At 42.6% G+C, this 27,219-nt stretch overlaps 1 protein-coding gene across 3 annotated transcripts; it reads right to left on the bottom strand.

Moving 5' to 3' along the window:
* Window positions 1–325: 325 nt before the first annotated feature.
* LOC143132510 (cysteinyl leukotriene receptor 1-like) lies at window positions 326–26,892 on the bottom strand. 3 transcript variants are annotated; one of them, XR_012988323.1, is made up of 3 exons: window positions 22,348–23,140; window positions 18,447–19,559; window positions 17,325–17,752 (listed from the first exon to the last, which is right to left on the bottom strand). XR_012988323.1 is itself a non-coding variant. In XM_076292073.1 (2 exons), exons 1-2 carry the CDS (start codon window positions 26,482–26,484, stop codon window positions 1,537–1,539), a joined length of 1,221 nt encoding a protein of 406 aa, XP_076148188.1. In that variant the 5' UTR covers window positions 26,485–26,892; the 3' UTR covers window positions 326–1,536. The 3 variants fall into 3 exon arrangements, 2 of the variants coding, with proteins under 2 accessions (XP_076148188.1, XP_076148189.1); XM_076292073.1 differs by lacking the exons at window positions 17,325–17,752; window positions 18,447–19,559; window positions 22,348–23,140 and adding exons at window positions 326–2,610; window positions 26,338–26,892; XM_076292074.1 differs by lacking the exons at window positions 17,325–17,752; window positions 18,447–19,559 and adding an exon at window positions 326–2,610.
* Between the last annotated feature and the right edge of the window lie 327 nt (window positions 26,893–27,219).

The raw sequence follows: 27,219 nt of genomic DNA, 5'->3' as shown, positions 1-27,219 counted from the left end.
TAATGAAAAAAAAATTCTTTGTGAATGAATTGGTGTCCTTAAAGGTAAAATATTTCCTAATTCTTTTTAATTAAGACATTAAGATCAATTTCTAAGAGATTAAATACACTTATGCAACCCACTGTACATTGTGTAACACAAAAACTCTGAGCAAAACCTGGTACACAAATACACAAGATCATTTTGGATGAACATACTTTCTCTGACTAGGCCTAATTAAGCAATATGGCACAAGGATATAGCCTACCCACTGTGCTGTGGTTTGGAGGCCAATTGCCGCAGGTTACCACAGCCGTGGGTATATCCTTTACCAACTCCATAATAATAATAATAATACATTTTATTTATAACACACTTTACATTCACAAGGAACCTCAGGGTGCTATAGAATAAAAGCAGCCATCAGGGTTAAAATCAGCAACTGGTCAGATTAATTAAAAATCATAAACTCTGCTAAAAATAAATGTTTTAAGACCATGTTTAAAACTGTTCATAGACTGTGGAGTCCTTAAAGTGTCTGGGATGGCATTCCACAGACGAGGGCCAGCGGAGAAGAAGGCTCAATCACCCGTTGTTTTGAATTTGGTCCTGGGGGTGTTGAGGCAGTTTGCGTGAGTGGAATGGCGGGATCGTGTTGAGTGCATGATCCCCATGATCAAGGGTGTCATGTTGCTTTTAAACTACAGTTCTACTACAAACTAATCAATTAGCCCACAAAAAGTTACAATCTTGGCATCTCTTGTTGCCAAGCAATGCAGCATAAGCTGTAAGCCCGAACAGTCCAACTAACTTGAAATAATGAATTAACACAACTTAATACCAATGTAATTTGGGAAATGTGTTGTTAGGTTGTGCTTTGTAACACTCATAGTCAACCAAAACAAAAGGTGTACATTTTACAGAATTGGTTTGCAGTAAAATACTGATGCAATGTTGGACATGGGTTGTGTTTTTGTAGTGAACTTTGGCATGTGCTTGTGGGTAGAGGCAGTTAAATGTTGGATGGTAGGGTAACTATTGAGGAGAAATCCATTGAAAAAACTGAAGAATCCTTGACCCTTTCGATAGTTTCTCTATGCTCTCAATGAGAAACTGATTACTCAGTCAAGTAGCATTAATTAGCACACCTGCAGATGTCACACAGTTTAGGCTTTATTCCTCAACTGTGTTGTATGTCTTTCTGGCTGATGGCAGTTCAATGTACTGGTATTTACTACTGTCCATTGTGCAGATGTGAGAAATGTTTATGTTCGCAAAATGTTCCATGATTTTATGTAGCCTATAGTGAACTTTATTGAATTTCTATTGTTGACTTAATTTAAAAGTCAACTTAAATATAAATAGCTTGAATAATTTGTAAATAATAATAAAAAGAGTGAAAGAGGCTTTATGTGCTTAACCACACAATAATGTCTATATGTCGCATGCTAAATTGAACATTCATCCTACTCAGTTTAATCGTAAAAGCATCATCCTTCAGTGGTCAGAGAAGCCTTGGTGTGTACACCTGCTCTCTTTCAATCTCCCAATGGCCTTTTATGTGACCTTGCTGGGCCCATTGCAGGCCTGCTGGTCACCCTGCTTCAGCAGCTGGATGTTGTTGGATGGAGTAGCTGGCTGCTCTGAGTGGCACTTCCGCAGGACACTCTGGGCGGCACTGGACTTACAGCGGAAAGTGGAGAGACGGACGCGAAAGTTCTCCCCGGAGAAGAAGTAGAGCAGCGGGTCGAAACAAGAGTTGGAGGCAGCCAGGCAGAGGGTGACGACCACGGACTTCTGCATGGTGATGACCTCTTCGCAGGTGGTGTCGTTGCGGCTCATGAAGTGCAGGTGCACTGTACGTTGGATGTGGTACGGCATGAAGCAGACCAGGAACGTGACCATGACGATGATTATCATGCGGATGGCCTTCATGCGCGTGGCACGCTGTTTCCCCCGTGAGGGGTTGATGCGATCCATAAGCACCCTCATCATGGCAACATAGAACAACATGATCATCAGGAAGGGTATTATGAAACCCACCACCAGGGAGAAGTAGTTGAGACCCAGTTTGAGGAGCAGCTTGTCACTGTACTCGGGCGGCTCGTAACACTTCGTCTTGTTGGTTTCCTCATCCACATACTCGCCCTGAATCAGGAATGGTGAGCAGCAGACGCAGATGAACACCCAAATACCGATGCAGACAGTGCCCGCCTTACGCTCGATTGCCAGATCGAGGCTCCGCACAGGGAAGACGATGGCAAGGAAGCGCGTGAAGCTTATGCCCGTCATGAAGAAGATGCTGCAGTAGAGGTTGACGTAGAGAGAATAGGAGCTGACGCGGCATAGGAAGTCACCGTGATTCCACTGACCTTTGTTGAAGAAGTAGTCGACTCGCAGCGGCAGCATGCTCACACAAAGGAGGTCCGACACGGCCAAGTTCAGCATGTAGACGTAAAAGGGAGAGCGCTGCTGGAACGTCCTCAGAAGGACGAGCAGGGTGAAACCGTTCCCCACCAGGCCAAAAACGGTGATGATGGAGTAGGCAGTGGAATATACTTGGTTGCGGAAGTCATCAATGGATGGACATGTAGTTCTCAACAAAGACATGTCATCATTGGCCAGACCCATCTAATGGACAGAAAATGATGATCAGTGTGATGGTTTACAGCTTTACGTTAAAGGCACAGTCCTCAAGCCTCGCTAAAAAACAGATTCATGCCATGATTAGGGTTAGGGACAGGCGCCGATTTATGTTTCCGTCGGTGGGTGCTCAAACAATTAAATGCCCAATACCAACGCCCAATATAAAACAAAACAAACAAAAGCAAAACAGCACATGAATTGTTGCCATAAGATTTTTGAGAAAGTAGTAATTTATGCATTGTAACACTTTAGGAAATCAACAGCAGCCGACACGCAAAACGCCAACAGACTTTGCGGGAGTCAAGGGGCAATTCCACAGAAAATAGACTTTTTATCACATCCATAACGCCAGTGAAATGCCTTGGCATTTATATGATGTCAATGATAACATTAATTTTTTGTGCATTTTTTCTCATGTATATTCTTCAGCCAAATATAGCAAATGCTCAAATTTCATGTAATCATTCACATCATACCATACCATCACATTTTATTGGTATTATGGATGTTACAAAAAACATAATTTTCCATGGAATTGCCCAAAGGCACAATTTCTGCGCACTTTCAGTCACAGAATAGCATGCATGATCCGTTGTTTGACTCCTGAACGCTCTCCCGTTATCCAGACATGAAAACAGTTTAACTCACAAGGTTAATTGACATGGCCATATGTTAACCCACAAACTAAAAGAAAAACACTTTGCTTTGTTTTTATAAACAGATATTGCATTTCGTGTGGACATCACGCCGTTAGATATAGCCTATCCAACCAGACTAAGTGGAGGCACTGGTTCTCAAACTTTGCCATATTGCGAAAAGGTGTGTATGGTGTCATATTTTGTAAAGGTCTGCCAGGGATATTCTTACTTTCATGAATGGTGTGTCTTCTCACAAAAGCATAGAGTCACTGGGTTCAACTAGCTAGCTAGGTGTAGCTTTTTTCTTCACCATCCTGTGAGCAGCCTATGAAGCAGTCATGTCGTCAGTGGCACTCTCAGGTCCTTCTCATCTGCTGATAGAGCAACATGAGTCTTCTACTGCTATAGCCTTGCTCCTCATTGCCTTAATCCTTTCCTTTTCAGAATGTCCTTTCTATCTAGCCTGACGAGCCAGACCCACATTAAAATGTAGGGTCTGGGCACTCACCGTTCGCAGTGCCAACTTAAAACAAGCTTAACTCGTGTCACACTGTTTGCCAACAGCAACATCCATCTTCTTTGTTTTCAAGTAGCAGGGAATTCAAACTAAACCGTTGCAACTCTGCCATCAATCATTATGTTAAGCCCGCCTAACGACTCTATACATGATTTGATTGGCCTGATAGAAGTTTAATTTTCCGAGCTCACAAGCCAACGGAGAGTTGCTAGACTAGCCCAGGAAGCAAATGTAATATGCTGCCGCTAGGGTGCGTCTAGATTTCTAGGCTACTTTCTATCCATAATCATAAGTCTTTCTTCAGTGAATTAGCAAGACACCATCATGCAATCAATCATAAAAGACCTGTGCGCGTGCTCACTCTTGTATCAAACCAGTTTTTGTCTATGCTGTCAAACATGGATGTTCCCAGTTTTTATATTGGATGTCATCACTTTATAATATATCATAATATTCTATTACTGTTAGCCCACTATGAATATTAAAATACACACAACCATGTTTCCTGTATCATACAGCTTTTCTACTGGGAAGTTTACAACTTATTCTGAGTCAATTTACCCAAGTTTGTCACTAAACCACATAGGCCTACTTGGAATACCCCTCAGATGTCTGAATAGCACTAATCTCACTTAAATGTTTATGGAACCTTTCTGTGAACTGTGAATAATGCTGTTGATGGAACTTTTCTGTCAACTGTGAACTATATTTAATTAACTCATTAAACTTGTATCAAACTAGTTTTGTCTATGCTGTCAAACATGGATTATGTTCCCAGTTTTGATATCAGACGTCAGGTCACTTTATCATATATCAGAATATTCTATTACTGTTAAACCCACTATGAATATTAAAATATGCCGAACCATGTGGCCTGTATCATAGCTACATGTATGACCTTTGCAGCAAAAAAAAAAAATGCGTGAAAATCTGTTATTCAGTGAGGTATGATTAATTAAATGCGCTGACAGCTCATTGCACCAGCCAAACAGATTACACTGAGTGGAGTGGTAGACCGATCCAAGATGGCGGCCCCACGTCTCGTCAGCGCTAGTAGGGAGTAGCGGTCGATGCGGCGTCTATGTATATTATGTCTATTGTTACAGTAATCAAGGCGGGATGGGTGTTCCCTTTTCTTAGTTCCTGTTAAAAGTCTAGCTACAGCATTTTGGACCAATTGAAGCTTTGAAATGTTGGCCTGGGTCAGACCAGTTTATAAGGAGTTACAGTAATCAAGGCGGGATGGGTGTTCCCTTTTCTTAGTGTAGCAGATTGGGCTATGCCCTATTATTTGGCTCCTTTGCTTCTCCCCCTGTGCTGGATTGGTGTGGCTGCGTTCATCCTAATTACGGGGCGGACCTAGGCAGATTTATCTAGGAACGCAAATTGCTACCTGGATGTGCTACTTTCTCTCTTTCCCGTCTTCCGGGGCGCATAGTAGTTTGGCGTGGATCACAACTTGGCTGGTGAAGCCGCCATCAAGTGAATGCTCTCACGAGTAAGGTAAGCTACCTGACGTTTATCTGTGCTGGCTGATCTAAGCGTGCACGATTGCTCTTACATCCAGTATATCTCCACTTCCGTGTTGTAGAGCTTGGTCTGTTCTGTCGGCGTTGAGGCCGGTGTAGCACTGTTGAGCCTGGTGTCTGCCCTAAAGCAGGTAGAGGTAGGGTTTATTTTAAACCCTTTTCGTAGTCTAATTGATCTCCGTTTGCACACGGCAATCCTAATTGCCTCTAATGTGTTATTAGCAGTGTTGTCGGAGCTAACGCAGCTTCCCCCTCCCTCTCCCTCAACTTGATGGTCAGGAACGAAATCTTTTTAACTTGGTATGTATGTGGACAATATATTAAACTGTTAAAGGCTAATTTGCTGTCTTTATTGTCCGTGATGGTAGTCTGTATACACTTGTTGATTTCCACAGATATACGAAGTCGGCCGGCATCACCAAGTGTCTCCACGCCACACGCGGCTGCTGTTCTGTCTCTTATGAAGTTTATTGCGTCATCTTCAACCCTCGGTTTGACGCTGGGGTTATTGTGTAACCTACTGGTTGTTGGTCCTGTCCTGGTATTGTTTGTCGTACCAGTTGGGATTGATTGTGCATGGGATTAATTTTGACTTATCTGCATAATGCATGTTTAAGGCTGTCTGGCCGTGTGGTGCATGCTTTGCATGTCTGATTGATTGCTTGCTTTTCTCTGTGTATTTGCATGTGGTTTATTATGTTCTTTTCCGGTGCCTTTCCTTTTTGTTCCCTGTTAATGCATGTTTAGAGCTGCTTTGTGCTGCATGCACATTTGAGTATTTGCGGGGTTAACTCACCTGTATAGTCCAGTGGACAGAAAGGTGAACCCGGAAATGTTGAGTACACCAAAGTTTTATGATGGAAATATATAGTATGGGTTCCCAGCATGCAGAAACTGCCGGATGCTAATTTGCATATGTTGGGCAATGTGTGTAATTTAGCTAATTAGCATAACTTTGCATAATCACCTATATTGATCATATTATAAGAGCTGCTTGGCCAAAATGGACCATGTTAGTATGTTTTTAGGGGTTACTGGAGATGCTGAGTCCATATCTGACATTTTCAAGATTCAAAATCACTATTTAAACTTGGTTTGGTCACGTTTTTACTCTCATTAAGCTGATTTTGCTGAGTTTTTGGGGGCGATTTAGACGGATTTTTGGAGGATAAAAATGTTCAGTGTTTAGGAATAATTTGGATTATCACTGGATCTAAACAAATCAATCACCATTGAAATCACCATAGCCCAGAGACCTGGCATAGATCGTGTAGAAAGTCAAATTATTTTTCAATATTGGGCTTTGAAAATAAGGGATATATTTCCTCAGTAATAGAGCATTTTGTGACATTTATAGATAAACCAAGAGGAAGTTATATTGGAAATAAGAGTTGTCGGGAATTTAAGGGAATTTTTAAAAAAAGATTCGGGGCTTTTGAAAAAAGATTCGGGGCTTAAGCCCCCTAAGCCACCCCCTAGCTCCGCCACTGGGGGGGCCCTTAATACATCTGGGCCCAGGGGCCCGAAAGTTCATAATCTGTCCATGTTCACCGCTAGGAGGAGGCCCAAGCAAAAGGATCCGAAGAGAACCCTTGTAAGGGGTACTGAAAAGCTTACAGAAGCCTTCAGACCTTGAGCCCCTGCCCCCGCCGGACAGCTTTAGGCTGGAGTTGGCGGTGGCCCTGGCTGCGGAGCAGAGCAGAGGTGGAGCGGCAAAGAAGTGGTGCCTTGAGGACGGACGGTTGGCGGAGCCTGTTCGAGTCGGCCTGTTCGCCGGTGCTCTTTAGAAAAATAAGGGGGAAAAAAGTTTGTTGTGTGAAATCCGATGGCACGAGCCAGAGAGAAGGTCTAGGCATTGGCGCGATCATGGCGGTGTGTAGCGGCCGGAACAGCGGAGGACAGCTCTGCGACAAGGCAGCAGAGGAGGGACGCCAACGTCTGTAGCTGTAGCCTGATTGCGCAGTGTGGTCCGGCTGCGATGGAACTGGAGTCTGCTGCCCCGACTGCCCTGAGTGGAGCATCGGAGGTGCAGTGCCAGTTACGGTGCTCAGCGCCGGGGAGTCTGTGGCAGTGGAGGCTGGTGCAAACTGCGAAAGTGCGACCTGAGGGCGTTCTCTGAAGGGAGCTGGGGACGAGAGGCGACAGACCAGGTGACTGCTAGCACTCCCCGCATTGGGCTGCTGGTGGTTGTGGTTCCCCAGGGTGAGTAGGGCTCTTGCGGTGTGTGCACCCCACCTGCTGTGTGGCAGTGCCAGAGACTAATTGCTGGACTGAATGTGGGAACGCCCGCGCCGAGGATGGCAATGGCTTGCTAGGGGGGCTGTGCAACGCCAGCGTGCTGGACTGTGCTTGAGATTCCCACGATGTTTCGCGCTGGGGATTCTGGGAGAACTGAATGATCATCTCAATACCATGTTTCCCAAAAGGCTTGTCCCAAGGAGAACAGTATTACCTTAAACACACATAAGGAAACTGAACAGTCCAATCAGTAGACTAGGATAAGCTAGCCAACTATGCTACTTTATTTACAATATTTCCAGTCTTCAACCAGACAGCTGAATGTGGTAGAGTTGTAATAGAAATAGTAGGCCTAAGCTATAGGCTAATCTGCATAAAGTGTGCTGTAATAAATATCAGACATTCAGTATTCTCTCTTTTTATATCAGGATATAAAATAATACAGATATATTACATTGTAATCCTCTGGTATTCTAAGGTGGGCTATTTAAATGTCTAGCCCCCCCTCCAAAAAAAGAAAAATCGAGGTTCTTATCAAATCGTGGGTCAAAAATCGTGATACGAATCGAATTGTTAGGTTGGTGTATCGTTACAGCTCTACTGTATATCGCTACAGCCCTATCCTCCAAAAATCTGTCTAAATTGTACCAAAAAACTCAGCTTAATGAGAGTAAAATGTGACCAAACAAAGTTTAAATAGTGATTTTGAATCTTGAAAATGTCAGATATGGACTCAGCATCTCCAGTAACCCCTAAAAACATACGGGCTCTATGGGCTGTCCACCGGACTAGTATCTTACAGCCCCTTAATTGTAGTGTTGCATTGTGGGAACTGCTGTGCATGTGCATGTGTGTGGTTGTTAGTGGTGTGTGAGCGTACTTGTGTGCAGTAACGTTATTCCCCCCCATCGCCGTGACCAGGGCGGTTGCACTGCTCCAGCTTGACCTCTGGGGCCTTCAACATCTGTGGGACGGCCATTCCAGCCTCCAGCCCCACAGCTCAAAAGCTAAGTATAACCATACCGGCTAATGCTAAGTTAGTGTGATTGTGCTACCCACAGTTCTAACCATAGTCTCTCCCCCTCTCTCCCTTGTTCTCCTTTGGACAGGTGCGGTGTGGTCCAAGCGAGCGGCAGGCTCACCCTCAGGTGGTGAGGTCCGTTCACGTTTCCTGTAGCACACCTCGGGTGTCAATCCTTAGCTTTGGAGTGCAGTGTGATTGCAGTGCGAGTGCAGTGTGATTCTCACGTGTGATGTGTGGGTGTCTTCTGGACCGCTTTCCCCTCCTGTAGTCCTGCCGGTCGTGGTAAGCCCTCGCCCTGCTCCGTTTTCCCTTTTCTTGAGATTGCCCATAGACCTTGTGTGCCAGCTGACGTGCAGCCTCGCTGGTCACCGTATGTACGGTATGTGTGTGTATGTGTGTTGTGTCTCTCATACTGGTATCTTTCAGGGGAATTGCTCATTTTCAATTTCAGGGGAGACATTTCCTCACAGTTAGGTTTTTTTTATAATTGTAACTAAGATCTGTCAATAAAATGTATATTTTTGGAATCTAAGTTTCTAGCTTCTCCTGTGTTTGAACCTGTGTGACCTAAATTGAACTCAAAGGGTTAGCATTGGCTTAAACTATTTCCTAGGGGTGAACCCTCCCCCTAGGTGGCGTAGTCATCACTACATTATACTAAATTTCTCATACCACTTGCCACATTAGTTCCTGTTAAAAGTCTAGCTGCAGCATTTTGGACCAATTGAAGCTTTGAAATGTTGTCCTGGGTCAGACCAGTGTATAAGGAGTTACATTAATCAAGGCGGGATCGGTGTTCCCTTTTCTTAGTTCCTGTACACCAGAGCATATAGGACAGGAGTAGACACATTTACCATCAGAAGCTGCACCTCAAAAGAGGAGTAGGCATTGGTGGGTAAACATCGACATTTGAAAGTGTCATTGAAGATGGTGGCTAAGCTAGCTACCTCCACGACCAGAAGACTTGAGAATTTATGGAGTAAAAAGGTCTACATCCAGTGCTACTGTAAACCACGTCTCAGTCACAAACAAAAAGTCCAGGAAAGTCCAGTCCAGAAATACTGACCAACTTTTACCGCTGTACCATTGAGAGTATCCTGACTGGCAACATCACAGCTTGGTATGGTAACAGCACCGCCCATGACCGCAAAAAGCTTTGCAAAGGGTGGTTAGGTCATGCAAGGACTGTATTCAGGACCTGCCAGCACTGTATGAGACCAAGTGGATCCTCACTGACCCCAGTCATCCCAGCCACAGTCTCTTCACCCTCCTACCATCTGGTAGAACAGGGGTCTTCAACCTTTTTCAGCCCAAGGATCCCTTGGCTGAGAGAGACATTGAGCACCGATCTCCCTGTCCAGGTAGGCCTACATAGGTGTTTTATGAAATATATGCTAATTAAAGCTATAGTCTGGATAATTAGTTCAAACAACTGTTTATTTATTTTTTATTATATGGATAGGCTTTGTCTCCTTCAATGGGGTATTTTTGTATCCAACCAACTCTGGTGTGCATGTGAGACAGAGGGGAATTTAACTTTAGTGTTTAACCTTAGTAGTCCGATACTGAGCGACTTCCCTGTCGAATATGGACCAACTCACATGCAGCGTCTTTACCATGTTTGGAACGGTCAAAAACTTTCTTCATCTCCTCTTCAAAAGTGATGAAGTTGTTGCAAAACTGTGCCCTGGCCTCCCAGACAGCTGAGCCCCACTCTCTTGCTCGCCCAGACAACTGGGTTATGACATAGGCCACCTTGGACCTGTCGGAGGGGAAAGTAGTGGGTTGCAGCTGGAAGATTAGCTTACATTGGGTGAGGAAGGACCGGCAGGTTCCAGGTTGCCCTGAGTAATGCTGCGGGGGTGGCAGACGAGGTTCTGAGACAGGGAGAACAGGGTGTGGAGCGGCAGGTGCAGGAGGAGGTGGTGAAGGCGCAGGGGCTTGAGCCAGTTGAAGCTGTTGTACCTGGGCTGCCAGGTCTGTGAACCCAGCCGTCATGGCCTCCACAGTCTTCGAAATCACATCCAGCTGGTTCTGTTGTCTTCCCAGTAGGATGCCATGTTGCTCAATGAATGCCTTCAACTGACCTGAGTCTGCTGGGTCCATGTTGGCTAGATCGTACTGTTAGGTTTTCAGTTCTTAAGGACTCAATCGCAGACAGCTCAGATCAGTGATAACGTTTTCTTTTAATTAGAAAGACACAGGCATCAATTCCCCATGGAACACAAATTGCAGCCTTCAAACTCAAGAAGCAGGCAATAGGCAAACGCAAAAAAAATAATCCAAGGCAGAGTTCACAAAATAGGTCCAAAACAGGTAGGCTTCAAAATACGAGGTCAAAAAACTTACGGTGACATTGACTCAGCTCAGGAAGCAAGCTGGCACGATCTAGCACAGACTGAGAAGACCTCAGGATTTAAATACCCACAAACTAATCAGGCAAACAAAGAACAGGTGAGTCTACAAAATGGCGGGAATTCAAACAAAGAGAGGGGCGGAGTCAGAAGCACATGGCAAACTCAAACAAAACCACATGGGTACATCACATGACAGTTCAAGGTAAACAAAGGCACATGCTGTCAGGAAAAACAAAAACAAGAACTTAGGCCAGAGCAGCATCACTAACATTTAGCCTACCGCACACGCACATGAATATATGTTAACCCAGAAGTTGCTAGCCTATCTATCAAATTTTCCCACCCGTGACCTGCGATTTTACCTGGAAGTCTCACCCGAACCCGCTGGACCCGCGGGTCAAAATCTGTTCTGGACTTTTCAGACTTTGCAGCCCAATTTTGCACCCCTGTGCATTTACTCTGGCATATTGATCACACAATGTAATAATAATACATAAAAAAAACAGTTTTTGTTGTCACAGGGCTCAGCTGTGTAATACACTCTGAATAAGGTATGCTGTTTGCATCAATGTATAATTAGAAGTGGATGCTATTCGTACCCTGGTGTATGTAGTAATGTATGCTATTTTCACCTCGGTGCGTGAACTAGCTAATTGTTGCAATCAAAACATCCGTTTCAGAACCGATTTCTTGTTCAAATTGCGTGCCTTCTCTCCAGAGACGTTGGTACACGTTCACGCTCACTCTGCCAAAATAAACCATGCAGGAACCGAACCCCGGTCTCCCATGTACTAAACCATGTATGTGACCACTGCACTATCACTTCCACAACTTGTGGGGTGTTTGCAGGTAAACTTGTAGTTTGTAGGCCTGAGCTTCATATTCACAAATTAATTTCTGTTAACTAACAAACTGATGGTTGTATGTGTTCACTGAACAAAGATTATGAAAATAAAACACAACTTTTCAATCTAAAACTTAATTTGAACAGATATTAGTGCTGAAACCTTTCAGAATTCTTCACTTTCTGCTGACGAAAAAACGAATGTCAGCCATTTTTTTTGTGCATGTGAGCAATGTCACAGGGTGTGAATAGCTCAGCTGTTTGGCCAAGGCTATTCATACCAAGGGTGTAAATAGACACTCCGTTTTCTTTTTGCCTTAGGTCATTCTTTTGTTTATTGCGCTTAAGCACCTTTTTGTGAAGCACTGTGCGGTTCAGCTGTCTGTAAATGCGCTATAGAAATAAAAATTGACTTGACTTGACTTCCCAGAACCGAACGCACAGATTGCCCCTGGGAGCGTTCTGCATTGTCCTGTAGGCCTACTTGTAATTCCTTGGAATTACATTTCTAGTTTTGAGATTAAAGACCTCAAGTCTTGACATGAAACATTCTGAATATGTGTGCCACAGCATTCAAGCATTGAAAATTGAGGTGGGAAATGCAGTCCTGACAACCTTGAAGAATTTTTTTGAGTACCTCCCAGCCAATAAAAAATGAGACAGGCTACCTGCCAGCCGATAAATCCTGTCATCCAATTTGATCCAATGTGTGCAAACTGAATCTTTATAATATACACAATCTGTTTTAGAGCCCAATAATCTTGACCTATCAAAATCACTTGTGTTGATAAGGACTGATGTGGATATGTTGTCCATTTTGTTATATGTGGTCTCTATTCAATCATGTAGTCTATTATTAGGCCTACCTCTTTTCAATCCATTATTATTATTATTAGATATTTCTTTTGTAAAGAAATACATCTATCCCTCACGTTATGCCAACATATTTAATTCACCTGAATATAGGCTACAGTAGACAGAGACTTCAGGGCATCTGCTTTTAGTCCATGAGCCACAGGCCCAAAAAGGGGCGTGTCACTACCACTTGGGGGGGGCAAATTCTCACTATATTTTTCTGAAAGCTACATATCTCTGGAGTATAAAATGGTATGATAGCAAGTTGGATCTTGTAGCTTTGTGGCTGTACAGGCCTTCAAAGTTGACCTCTGATTTGAAAAAAGAAAATTCCGCCTATTGGCTTTTTTTTGTTAAACCACTCATAAGAGCCCAGAAAATAATCCAAACCTCATTATTACTGATGCATATTTGGTGTTTGATGTTGGCATACATATTTTGACTCATTATGTGATTTTGCCCTTCATTTTGGTTGATAAAATTCAAGATTTATGTGTAATAATAAGCAAATCTACGTTTTCAGAGACACAACGTGTTGTAGCACTAATTGAAATGCCCACTCCCTCATTAATCAATGTATTTATACCCTCCTACCTCCCAGTAGACTTGAAATACAAATTATTACATAGGTCTGCATTGCTATGCTATTTACTATTTGTAAATGTACTATTCGGAAACACCCCAAAATTCAGTAAATTAGTATTTTATTGAAACTACCCATAAGAGATATTCCAAGAGATCAAAAAATCATGATTACCAATCACATATTACCTTTACATTCAAGGAATACCATATGAAAATTGTTCACATCACCACATGTACCCAGCTTAACATAAATATTATAATTTTATAATGCCCAGGTCACATGAAATACATACAGTAATTTCCTGTGTATTAGCCGTATTGTGTATAAGCCACAGGACAGTGTTTTATGCAAGTTAAAAGAAACAAAACCATATACCATATTAACTGCCCCTGTGTATTAACCTCATAGCTGAAGAAATTTTGCAAAATCAATGTAAAAGCTGCAGCTAATAGTTGGGAAATTATGGTAATTGCATCACAGGTGCTGAAATGATCTACATTATACATTTCAGTTGTACTTTTGACTAGTAAGAATGTGGGAATGAGATGTAGATGAACTGGTTGGTGAAAATATTCATACTTTACACATTGTTATCATTATGTATTATTATTATTATTATTATTATTATTATTATTATTATTATTATTATTATTATTATCATACTTAAAATTGTCTTTCATCTGATGTTAAAATAATTTCCATTGAAAAGAAATAATAACTATTTTCCAAGACTTGATCTACAAGTACATACATTTACAACAGTTTTAAAAATTCTACACAGTTAGATCTGATGAGACAGAAACTGAAATTGGATCAATCCATTTTCAGAGGAACATGAGTTCATTTGCATATCTACAGCAGGCAAAGCAACACAAGAGGTTAGGGATGATCTGATTCAGGCTCATACTACAGGCAAAGATCATGACATAGAGGCTGGAGTCAGATACACCTAAGCACAAATTCCATGATGCATTGACAAAGCAAAAATTAAAGACATTTACGAGTCAAAAAAGAAAATACAGGCACATGGCAAGGCCATCATGTTAAAGACTGGACATGAAATAAGTCTTTTGTCACTCTCTTGGACCTTAACCATGGTCATTAGCGACACCTGAGGGCACCCCAAGGAAAACCTCTAAAGCAGCACTTGCAAAGCATTTGCAGAAACTTGCATCACTATCAGATAATCTTCCAAATGAATATAATACAGCAACAATCATTGATGGAATGTCTCTGGTTCAGAAGGTCAATAACAATGTCTCAACTTATGCAGACATTGCTGCTGCTATTCATAGCATGATCCGTAAAGAGGCAAAGCAGAGGCAGATTAAATTAGATTAGATTTAACTTTATTGTCATTGTGCAGAGAACAAGTACAGAGACAACAAAATGGAGTTTGCGTCTAACCAGAAGTGCAAAAAAGCAGAAAAGTGCAATGTGATATACACAGTATAGGCAGGTGGTGCATAGACAGGACAAGAAATATAGTGCAGTGTAGACAGTAGTATACAGTTGTTTTGCAGAAGGTGGTTTAGAGTAGCATAAATTAAATATAAATATGTGCAGTGTATTAGCAGTTACCTTATAAGAGCAGAATAAATATGGCTATGTACTGTAATATGAACAATGTATGAACAACATGTACAGGTATGTGCAATGTAGTGGCGGTACCATTATAGTAGTAGTAGTAAGAACAATATAGATATATGGAGTGTATTAACAGAATATATTACAGAAAAACTGAATAAATATGGATATTTAGTATGAACCATATAGACAGATATGTACAGTACAGCTGTGTGGAGTGTGGTAACAGTACCATTGTAGTGCAGAAACAGTAACATTACAATAGTATTAACAATAAGTGTATGTGCAGGATGAAAAACAGTAGAATATGGCTATGTACAGTATAAGTGTAATTACAGTATGTACATTTGTAAATAAATAGATGGGTGGGAAAGGGTAGTGCAGTTGTGTGTGTGTGTGTGTGTGTGTGTGTGTGTGTGTGTGGGGGGGGGGGGGTGCTAGGGGATGTCCGCCTCCTTGTTGTCCCTGTCAAGGTTGCCATGGTCGTGGACACCTCAATAGGCACAGACAAGGAGGCATCAGGCGGGGGCGGGGCAGGGGGTGATGGGGGCTTAGTTGGTTGGATGTCACCGGGATGCAGAGCTAGTGTTCAGTAGGGTGGCAGCCGCAGGAAAGAAGCTTCCTCTGAACCTGCTGGTCCGGATGTGGAGAGACCTGTAACGCATCCCGGAGGAGAGTGGGGTGAACAGTCTGTGGTTGGGGTGAGAACAGTCTTTGATGATGCTGCACACCTTACGCAAGCATCGCTTGCCCTGGATGGCCTCGATGGAGGGGAGTGAGGAACTGGTGATGTGTTGGGCAGTTTTCACGACCCTCTGCAGTGCTTTCCGGTCATGGGCAGAGCAGTTGCCATACCAAACTGTGACACAGTTGGTGAGGATGCTCTCGATGTTGCAGCGGTAGACGTTCACCAGGATCTGAGGAGACAGATGGACCTCAGAAAGAAGAGACGCTGGTGAGCCTTTTTGATCAGGGTAGAGGTGTTGAGGGTCCAAGAGAGGTCCTCAGGGATGTGGACACCCAGAAACTTGAAGCTGGTGACATGCTCCACCTCAGTCCTGTTGATGAGAATGGGTGTGTGTGTGCTAGCTTTAGACTTCCTGAAGTCCACAATGAGCTCTTTGGTCTTCTTGGTGTTGAGAGCCAGGTTGTTATCAGTGCACCACGATGTTAGGTGCTGGACCTCCTCCCTGTAGGCCATCTCATCGTTTTTGCTGATGAGCCCAATCACTGTAGTGTCATCTGCAAACTTGACAATGGTGTTCGAGCCATGTACAGGTGTGCAGTCGTAGGTGAAGAGGGAGTAGAGGAGAGGGCTCAGCACACATCCCTGTGGTACACTGGTGTTCGATGGTTGAGGAGGTGCGATTATCTAAGTTTGGTTTTTCTTTCATCACATACATGTGTACATATATTGGTAGATGTTTTTTCTTTACCTTGACATGTTTCGACGTATACTTCCGTCTTCATCAGAAGGTCACACGGTGGAGTAGTATGACGCGTTTTTATCAGCTGATGTTGTTACGGAGGTGTGATCCACCTGTCCGTTTTTTGACAGGTGGACCACACCTCCTGCATGCCAGAGTCAACCGATACCACCGCTGGATAAAGGAGGCGATTGAAATAAGAAAGCGGAGCCTAAAGACGATGAACAGAGATGAGGGAGCATATATGCTCTCCCATACCTGGAGTGCCGTCCTGGGGGGCGGCTGACTGACAGCAGGAGGTGTGGTCCACCTGTCAAAAAACTGACAGGTGGATCACACCTCCGTAACAACATCAGCTGAGCGGTGATCAGTTTGGAGGGGATGATGGTGTTGAACGCTGAGCTGAAGTCAATGAACAGCATTCTTACATATGTGTTGCTATTGTCAAGGTGGGACAGGGCAGAGTGAAGTGCCATAGAGATGGCATTCTCTGTGCTCCTGTTCTGACGATGATGAATTCAATGAATAGATTAAAGATCCTTTGTACTCGTTTCAGCTACAATTTAAAAAACATTTGTACTGCAGACCTACACTGTAAAAAAAAACTCTCTGCGTTTACTTAAAAAAACAAGTCAACACATTTCACTAGCTTTTTTGAGTAATTTCAACTTGACAGTGAAGAACTCAAATAATCAAGTTAAATCAACAAATGCTCCCAACTTGAAATATCTAGTAATGCCAACTTAGTATTGTGAGTAAGGTGGACTTACAGTAGGTTAGCAACTCAAAAATTCAAGTTGAATCAAGTGCTTTTAACTTGAAATATCTAGTAATGCCAACTTAGTATTGTAAGTAAGGTGGACTTATATTAGGTAGACAACTCAAAAATTCAAGTTGAATCAAAAGTTCTTCCAACTTAAAAAAACAAGTCAACACAATACACTAGCTTTTTTGAGTAAGTTCTACTTGACAGTAAAGAACTTAAATAAGCAAGTTGAATCAACAAATGCTCCCAACTTGAAAATATATATTAATGCCAACTAATACATTGACTCTAACCAAAAACAAGTGTAAATAACAACTCAAAAATCCAAATAGATCAAACAATGTTTTTATTTTTAGCCAGTGTGAACACCCCTGACCTACAGTACCCTCCAGAATTATTGGCACCTCTGCAAACGCTGACTAAAAAGAAGAATATTAAATCATCTTTTGGAAATTGATCTTAATGCCTTAAGTTAAAAAATGAGGGAATATCCAACATATAAGAACACCAATTTTCTTTGTAAATAAATGTTCTTCCTTAAAATACAGGGGTTATAAGTATTGGCACCCCATGTCATGCAGGAGTCCGCATAGGTAGGCCAGTGCAGATGGAAGATCCTTGATGTCCTGTAGAACAACAGTCTCTTCCAGGACGATGGCGATATTGGTGACAGTGTCCGGTGCTTTCATGGTGTGGTCGTCTTCAATGACGGTCAAGATTCCAATTTTCATGCCTCTAGTCCTCCTCAGCATCTGCATCCTTGGTGGAAAAGCACAGAACTACATCACTAAATTTGCAAAAAATAAAATAAAAGTTCTCCGCACGTACGTGCCTTTTAGCGACCATCTGGTGCAACCAGGCCAGGACAGAAAATGTAAAGAGAAGGAGAGGAACGCCGGTGCAGCTCAGATGTCTTCTTAATTCTTTTTTTACTTAAAGCGAGACACTACAGGTGAATAGGGTAACATTTTTAACTAGCAGATATCACTATGAAACTTTCCCAGTTGTATTACTTATACTCATATTAATGTATTACTTACATTAATATGAGAAAAAAAAGTATTACAAGTTTTCTGTAATTTAGTGTTTACATATGCAAATTAGGCAGTATCTAATTAAATATGCGATAATTTGCATACATTTTAAAACACGTTGAGTTCATCACTAACTGGTGCACCTACTGCATTTCCGAGTTCCCTAATTATGAAGTGTTTGTGCTTCCTACTTTTGTGTGTCGCAAAGTTTTGTACATTGCCAATGCTATGGTCGCAGCCTACAAATGGACAAGTTATAGCTTCACCACGACGTAAATGTCCTCCAAGATGTTTAAAAAAGTCCACTGCACTGCAATCACATTGGAATGTACACTATTGACAACTGAATGTAGTTTCGAACTGAGGTGATTTGTCTTTTGCCTGGTACCGTGCCAAATAAAATTTTAATGTAAGCTTACCTGAACTCTTAAAGATGCACACGCACTGGGGGTGGAGGCAGAGCCAGCTTTTTCCCTAGTGACCGTGATAAAGCCTGTAATGGGTCAGGAGGGTCTCTCTGGGTGAGAAAATGGACACTCCTTACATTGCATAGCAACAGAAGAGTCTGCAACAACAAACAAGAGTAGAAAATTGTTTTTTTTTTTTATATAGGTTTGTAGTGCAGTGGACTTTTTTTAAACGTCTTGGAGGACATTTACGTAGTGATGAAGCTATAACTTGTCCATTTGTTGGCTCTGATCAAGCATTTTTTAAGGGAGCGCGATCGGCGAATGTGGGGTTGCCATTGTTTTATGTGCCTGCATTCTATTGACATATGTTGCATTAAAAATTACATTGCCATTTAATTTTTTTCAACCTATATGCAGCGCCTCTGCAGATCGAGTGGCAGCAGTTGGAAGACATTGCTAAAAACTTTGGGCGGGAGTGAGGTTTAATCAGGGGTTTAGCTTACTCCACAGTGAGATAGCTATCCTCGCTGGCATCCAATACAAAGGTCTTTCTATAAAGGTTAATATTTTAGGAACATACATGTTTTCAGCAAAACAGGAAAATAGCTAACCAGACAATTATACTATTGCATTGCCTTGATAATTGAGCTGTAGCAGCTAATTGAGCTGTATGCTATCACTAGTTGTGGAATTTAGCCACTAAGATTAGCTAGCAGGCTAGCTTAGCCTAATAGCTACTATTTCAACACCACACTATTTCCAAGAACGTTCCTTGCTGACATCCATTTTACACAAAGTTGTTCCTGAAAGTGAATGTTTTAGGAACATCCTTGTTCAGCATTAGCAGCTATCGGTTAGCACTATGTCTTCCCAGAACATTGCAAGCTTCTAACATTCAGTCATAACTAGACATCACTAACGTTAGCTAGTGATAGCTGCTAACGGAATGTGGGCAGTCAGATCAGCTTAGCTAAAGCAACACGACACCGAGAAAGACTGACTATCATAACAATTGGATAAAACTAAATGCCTTACTTACCTTTGACAATGCTGTTGTAATTTGCTCCACGCTGCATACAGGTAGGTAAGGTGTCTGGCTTCTGTCCTCCTGACAAATTCAAACTGCAGCCCACAGGTCGCCTTGATACGTTAGGAAACAATGCGCTTGCGCCAACTTGACTAAAAAGTTCAGTGAACTTTGGGAAACTTCTCTCTTATAGATACTTAATTATACAAGTTGAGTCAACTCAGTTTCTTAAGTTTGTTAGGTGAAATTCTCAAATTAGTTGTGAAAACTTGTTATAATGAGTTTTACTACACTATTTGATTATTTGAGTTCTGTTTAGTCAGAAAAGTTATTTGGCAGTACCAGTGCTTAATTTGTAAAGTGGGAGGTGCCGGAGCGCAAATGGGGGGTGGATCCGGCGACTCAAAACTGGGATTTGAGGTTATGGACCAACAACAAACATACCTGCGTACATAGTTCTGACTAAAAAAAACTAAACAACGCGGTGTGTACACCAGGGCAATGTTTATTAACTTCAGAACTTGCAACACACTGCACTGCATGGGTGTAAAATGTAAAAAAAAAACCCATAGGCTATATGCTATATATTGCAATGATGACCACCCAGTAATCAATAATCAACTAGATACAGCGTGGAATAATTAGTAATTTCTGATTGACACATCTGAATACCTATCTGAACCCCTATCCCCCCGGACACCTCCCCCCAATCAAAACACATCGGAACTGACACATAATATGACACAGAGAGGGAGCGGGAGACACAAACACTCACGCGCGCACACACAGACACACACACATCCCCCTCTACATGAGCAGCCCCTGTGCCTCTCTGCCGACAGCGTGAAGAGGACACTTGCTGCTATCAACACCCGTAAGGCAACAGGTCCAGACAACATCCCTGGTCGTGCGCTGAAGGACTGCGCAGGGGAGCTTAAGGATGTCTTCACAGACATCTTTAACACTTCCCTGAAGCAAGCCATCGTCCCATCTTGTTTCAAAGCTGCCACCATCATACCTGTGCCGAAGAAAACTGCTCCATCCTGCTTCAATGACTACCGCCCTGTGGCACTGACACCCATCATCATGAAGTGCTTTGAGCGGCTTGTCATGTCACATATCAAATCCATTCTCCCCCCCACCCTGGACCCCTTCCAGTTTGCATACCGAGCCAAACGGTCTACAGAGGATGCAATCTGCTCTGCCCTCCACCCAGCCCTCACCCACCTGGAAAAAAGAGACTCATATGTGAGATTGCTGTTTATAGACTTCAGTTCTGCATTCAACACCATAATACCACAACAACTCATCTGCAAACTTGACAAACTGGGACTCAGTACCTACCTCTGCAACTGGCTACTGGACTTCCTCTGTCAGAGGCCTCAAGTAGTACGTGTTGGCAACAATACCTCAAGCAGCATCACACTGAGCACAGGGGCCCCCCAAGGCTGCGTGCTCAGTCCGCTGCTCTTCACCCTGCTGACGCATGACTGCACTGCAACCTACAGCAACAATCACATAGTGAAATTTGCTGACGACACAACTCTGGTGGGTCTCATCACCAAGGGCGACGAGACTCAATACAGGTTGGAGGTCGACCATCTGACCACGTGGTGCAGGGACAACAACCTCCTGCTGAACGTCAGCAAGACCAAAGAGATTGTTGTTGACTTCCGGAGAGGTCACACCCAACACCTGCCACTGACCATCGACGGTGCTGTGGTGGAGAGAGCGAGCAGCACCAAATTCCTGGGGGTGCACATCAGTGAAGACCTCTCCTGGACCACCAACACAGCATCACTGGTGAAGAGAGCTCAGCGCCGCCTGTACTTCCTGCGGAAACTCAGGCGAGCAAGTGCTCCACCAGCCATCATGACCACATTCTACCGAGGCACCATTGAGAGCATCCTCTCCAGCTGTATCGCTGTGTGGGGCGGAAGCTGCACTGAATACAACAGGAAAGCCCTGCAGCGCATAGTGAACACAGCTGGAAGGATTATTGGTGCTTCACTCCCCTCCCTGAAGGACATTTACACCACCCACCTCACCCGCAAGGCGACCAAAATTGTGAGTGATGCAAGTCACCCCGCTCACAATCTGTTTGATCTACTGCCCTCTGGGAAGAGGTACAGAAGCCTGCGCTCCCGCACTACCAGACTACTCACCAACAGCTTCATACACCAAGCTGTTAGGATGCTGAACTCTCTCCCTCCTCTCCCCCCTCCACCCTCAGCTACATAACATCCTGGACATTGGACCCACAATGGCCGCCTGCACCACTCCACTTGCACACTTGTACACTTTGCAACTTGTTGCTGTTGTCCTGAAAACACAACACTTCTGCTGCTCTTACATAACTTGCACCACTATGCCACTTTATTTCTTACTTAGGTCAAACAGAACTACCTCAGCCTCTTATTGGCCTGACTTTGCACTAGTATTTTATTTTATTGACTGTCTATGCACAATTTCAACCAAATTTTGCTGCTCTTATTTTTTCATTATATGTGCCCTCTTATTTACTTATTTACTTACTTTTTTTGTTTACTTGAATGTTATGTTTGTCTGTGGACTTAAAATTGGTAAAATATGTCTTGTCTCCACCGTGGGATAGTGAGAAACGTAATTTCGATCTCTTTGTATGTCTGGAACATGTGAAGAAATTGACAATAAAGCTGACTTTGACTTTTGACTTTGACTTTGACTTTGACACGCCCAAGCGCGCACACAGACCGGAAAAACAGGAGATACAGGGGAACCAACAAAACAGTCCAACGGGGCTAATAGCCTCGGCACTAACGTATGCTATATATTGCAATGATGACCACCCACACCCAGTAATCAATGATCAACTAGATACAGCGTGGAAGCGCGATTTCTTACCGTAGCCTAGGCCTACTTGTCCAAAATGGCCTATACAGCATCCAAACTCCCGGCCTCTATTACCCTGCTTCTTTTTCTACACCTATGTCCTTTAGAAATCCATGACCTCACGTAAGGAAAGGGGTTGAACCAGGCAAGCGGCGGGCCGACAAGGCAAATGGGGAGGAGATGGTGAGCCCTGATGACATTCCGCGGGCTATCTATGCAAAACTGCTGGCAGAGCGTCTCAACTTCTCTCTCCCCGAACAGCGCGTCACCCTCCTGTGACCAATATTGTGGATAAAGCACTTTCAAATTCTCGATTAGCTTGTTGTATCCTGTTTGGTCTTTCCCCTATTTCTAAAGACTATAAGATAGATATCAACATTGAACACTACAAAAACAGTAAATTATTTATTTTTCGTTTAGGCGATTTATTTTTTATATTGACTTATAAAAAAGGTTCCGGATCCAATGTCGGAGGTGCCAGAACATGTTCCGGCGTGTTCCGGCTCAAATTAAGCCCTGGGCAGTACTAAAGGCAAGTTGTATTTTTTACAGTGTATGTATGTCATCATTTAACATTAATTTCAACTCGCAATTGAAAGTAAGGAAGGTAGAATAGTAATGATCAATAAGGTCTGCATTCAGGTATTGCCATAACATGTTGCTCTGAAAACTCAAATTAGCTTTTTTTTGCACATAAATCTTGAATTTTATCAACCAAAATGAAGAGCAAAATCACATAATGAGTCAAAATATGTATGCCAACATCAAACACCACATATGCATCAGTAATAATAAGATTTGGATTGTTTTCTGGGCTCTTATGGTGTTTTAACAAAAAAAAGCCAATTCATGGGTTTCATCAGGTCCCTTTACACAGGTGTATTAATCAAGCACCATGCAGTCTGCATTCATAATCAAGGTGCATGATTGTATGCACCTGTGGAAAGGGACCTGATGAAACCCATGAATAGGCGGAATTTCCTTTTTTTTTTCAAATCAGAGGTCAACTTTGAAGGCCTGTACAGCCACAAAGCTACAAGATCCAACTTGCTATCATACCATTTTATACTCCACAGATATGTAGCTTTCAGAAAAATATAGTGAGAATTTGCCCCCCCAAGTGGTAGTGACGACCCCCTGTGGCTTATAGACTATTTTGTCAGTGTGCTATCGATCCCTTAACTCACAATAGCCTACACTCTTAAAACCAATGTGTTGAAAACAACACAGCTTGCATTGTTTTCAACACATCTCTGTGTCTAGATAGGGACAACACAGTTTGTGTTGTTTCCTTTTTTATTTGTTACACAATATGTGTTGAAAATAACACCAATTTTGTTGAAAACAACACAACTTGCATCATTTTTTAACACATGTCTGTGTCCAGACAGGGATAACACATTCGTTTTAAGTGTACATGTTTTGTTTTATTTAAAAAAAAAATACATTCAATGTTCAATTATTTCCTGCTGATTGATGTAAATTACTGATTGCTTTTAAAGAATTTCAGTTGCACTCAGTTTCTTTCAGATGGTGTCTCTGCTGTGAGGCTGCAATGATTATATTATCCCAACTAAAGCAATAGGTGCGACTCTGCGCTTCAGCGCCTGTTATGAAAACTTTAACCATCAGCGACACATGGAAAATATAATGCTAGCCTAAATAGCTGATGAACAAGTAATAACTTCCCAAGACAACATCAAACTATATTAGGCCTAGGTGAATTCACAATTGCACTCAGTGGAGATTTTTTAGTTTCGCAAAACGGCATCTGGGTGAACGCGAATTTGCGAGTGAACACTTGATAAGGTGAGCGAGATAAAGGTATAGGCTATATACTGTGAAAAAAGGAAATGAGGGTTTGTAGGGACTATGCTTACCATAACATAAATGTATTGCTTAATTGGAATGACTATTTGAACACAATAAGCAGGGCCCCAGACTAACTTTTTGAATTGGTTGCACTGGTGCGCCTAACTTTATTATTTAGGTGCACCAGCAGTATAGCCTGGCTAGCGCCACCACTTCTCAATGAGACGTGGTCTGGGAACCAAACGTTCATCGTGAATCAAATCGCGCGCAAGGCAGCATGGGAACACCCAGGCTACCAGCAGTACCAAATGAAAGCAGCAGGTTGAAAAATGCGTGTGTGTGTTAGTAAGGCTACAGGATCTAGAAGCTTGCGCACACTGACATGAAATATCCTATTCCAAAACAACATTGTCATTCTTAAAAGTAGGCCTGTCGATGAGGTATTGTGACGTTTCTAATTTCAGGGTATTGCGATACTTTTGTAGTGCAACACTAGTCACACAACAAACGCTTAGTTCGTGGAGAGACAGCAGATGCGAGTTAAGTCACCCTTATAAAGGGTGAACCTGTGCAAAGGAAACATTTTAGTCGCACCCTTGACAATTGTGGGCACACTCTAGAGCAGTGGTCCCCAAACTACGGCCCGCCACCTCATTTGGGGTGGCCCCCCAAAACATGTCCGTAGCAACCGGCCCGCACGGGAGTACGACATCGTCAAACTATAACCTCCGCAATTTCCCCCATTCATTCTCTTTGGCGAGTCTTAACCCTTAAAGGAGTACCGTCACACCGGTGTGATGGGAATGTTGGGAAATGAACGTTCTAAAGAATATCTGGGTTCATTGAATTCAACATAGAATTTTAGAACCTTCAATTGTTGCGGAACTTAGAATGTTCAAAAACCTACACCTTTAAGGGTTAACAGTACACATGTAATACTCTTTTTGTCCACTGGTGGTTGTTTTGGCGCTGTTTCGCGTTTGCCATCAAAAACGGAATGAAATGTAGTCCTACCTGCAAACAATGTAAGAGGCCTATGCTGACTGCATCAGTGCTCAAAGTATTCTAAAAGTTTATCAATGAATTGTTAATAACTAACTAACTTATATTCAAGTCATATTTCTGGGACTTTTTATTTGTTCAAATGTTCATACAATGTTCACAAGTTCAGGTGAGTGAAAGTTAGAATGGTGGTCATTTCAGACCACTTCAGAACTTAAAATGTTCAGAGTTCACACATTTTTAATGAAATATACTTTTGGGACTACCTGCTAATACTTTTGGGAATGCAAAAGTCTTTTTATTAGTATTATTTAATTTGAGTTACATTTTACACTGATATGGCATGATGGCAATATAAACACAGCTAACAATGGCATTAAATTGCAATAGCCTATAGATTAAATGTAATGGAATATTCAACTAAGGTAGACTGCTGTTGTTCACAGCACTAATCTATTTATGGTTACTGATATACTCCGAGTCTCTGGCCCTCTCTTACAGCCAGGCATAGTAAGCTGGCCCTCGGAAGAAAAAATGTGGGGACCACTGCTCTAGAGCCCTGAAAACGTTGTGTTTGATTCAAAACTAGACTGTTTTATGTAGACCTGACTTTTCCATTTTTTACAGTGTAAGCGCACAGTCTTTCAGTAGCATCTTAATTACGATATTAGGACTGTCTAAGCCAACCATGTTACATATTTCCCTGACCATTCCAAAAATACTTCGTTTGCATCGGTGGGTTTCGACATATAGCCTAGAGTAGGCTAGTTGTGTAAAAGTAAAAGCCTGCAGCGGATTGCCCCATAATAAATCATGCAAATATTTAAACTCAGATCACTTGTTCTCTAGCCAGTTCAGTTACAACACTTGCCTTTGTCTATTCAAGTATAAATTGTGCATATGCTATCGTATGTATTCATGTTACAGCAGTGTTGGTGGGTAGCTGACATAAGTGGGTTTAATACATATATACATATATATGTCTGTCCAATACAAACAGTCTCTGAGAAACAAGGAAATGCAAAAAGTGTTGCAATGTCCCCACTCTCTCCTATATCTTAAACATTCAGTAATATTTCTGAGATGTTTCAATCCAAAGTAGCCTACACGACATCAATCAACGTCTAAGCGAGGTGAGTTAATTTTAAGGTGGTACCCCTACGCCTATGAAATTCCTGAAGTTCTTACCCCATTGGAAGACATGTATCTCACAATTTCAGCAACCATCGGAGTTGACAGTATATTCTCCGAGGGGCGCGGTTTGCTGGTTGAGTGTGAAACGGATGTTATGCAGTGTCCATCTGATAGCAACGGCCTCTCAACGTCACTGCGCATTCATTATACAAATCTCCGACCCTTTGACAAGGCTTATTTGGTTATAGCCGTCTTCGAAAACGGTGCATATCAGATTCAGAAACAGTTAGTTTCGGTTAGTTACTCAGGAGAGTAAAGGTGTTCGAGTCGTGACTCACTCGGATCTTTCACCCGTGTCTTTAAATTAACCCATGAGTCGCGAGTCTCTAGTATCATTAACTCGGATCAGTTGAGTCCTACTACAATTCAATCTAAAACGATAAACAGGGCCACACAAACCTCTTGCAACATTAGCTAGCCTCCTAGCCCTAGCCATCGTCTGCCAAAAATGTAACAATTTCGTAGGCAACCACAACTCCACAAATCAACTGCAACTGAGTGAGCAGGCAGTCCGAGATAACTGGTTAACTTCCCGCAGAGCCGGAAACATTGCAGACGCACAGACCATGGGACTCAGATTGGAGCGGCTGAGTAGCAATCCGGGTTAGTCGGATCAGCCGGCCGGTTAGGCTACGTTGAGTACGAGTCAGTCGAATTAGCCGGCTACGTTGTCATGAGTGGATCTGCGAGAGCGAGTAGCTCCTCCTCGAGGTGAAAAGCAATTCCACAACAAAAGCCATTTCTTTCACTTCTGAAATAACATTCAATGTTCTGCATGTAGCCTAGACATAATTCGATTTGGTGTATAGATGTAGTATATTAAAATGCAATTAGGTCGTGCACTGCACGCTCATGGAGCTGCTTGAGTAGCCTATC

Source organism: Alosa pseudoharengus, unplaced genomic scaffold, assembly GCF_046254945.1.
Source record: "Alosa pseudoharengus isolate Yale_2024_CS ecotype anadromous, Long Island Sound unplaced genomic scaffold, YU_APseudo_1.1 YU_APseudo_1.1_scf_19, whole genome shotgun sequence".
NCBI lineage: Eukaryota > Metazoa > Chordata > Actinopteri > Clupeiformes > Clupeidae > Alosa > Alosa pseudoharengus.
The sequence above is the reverse complement of the archived record's forward strand: the minus strand, read 5'-3'. Positions and strand labels throughout refer to the sequence as shown.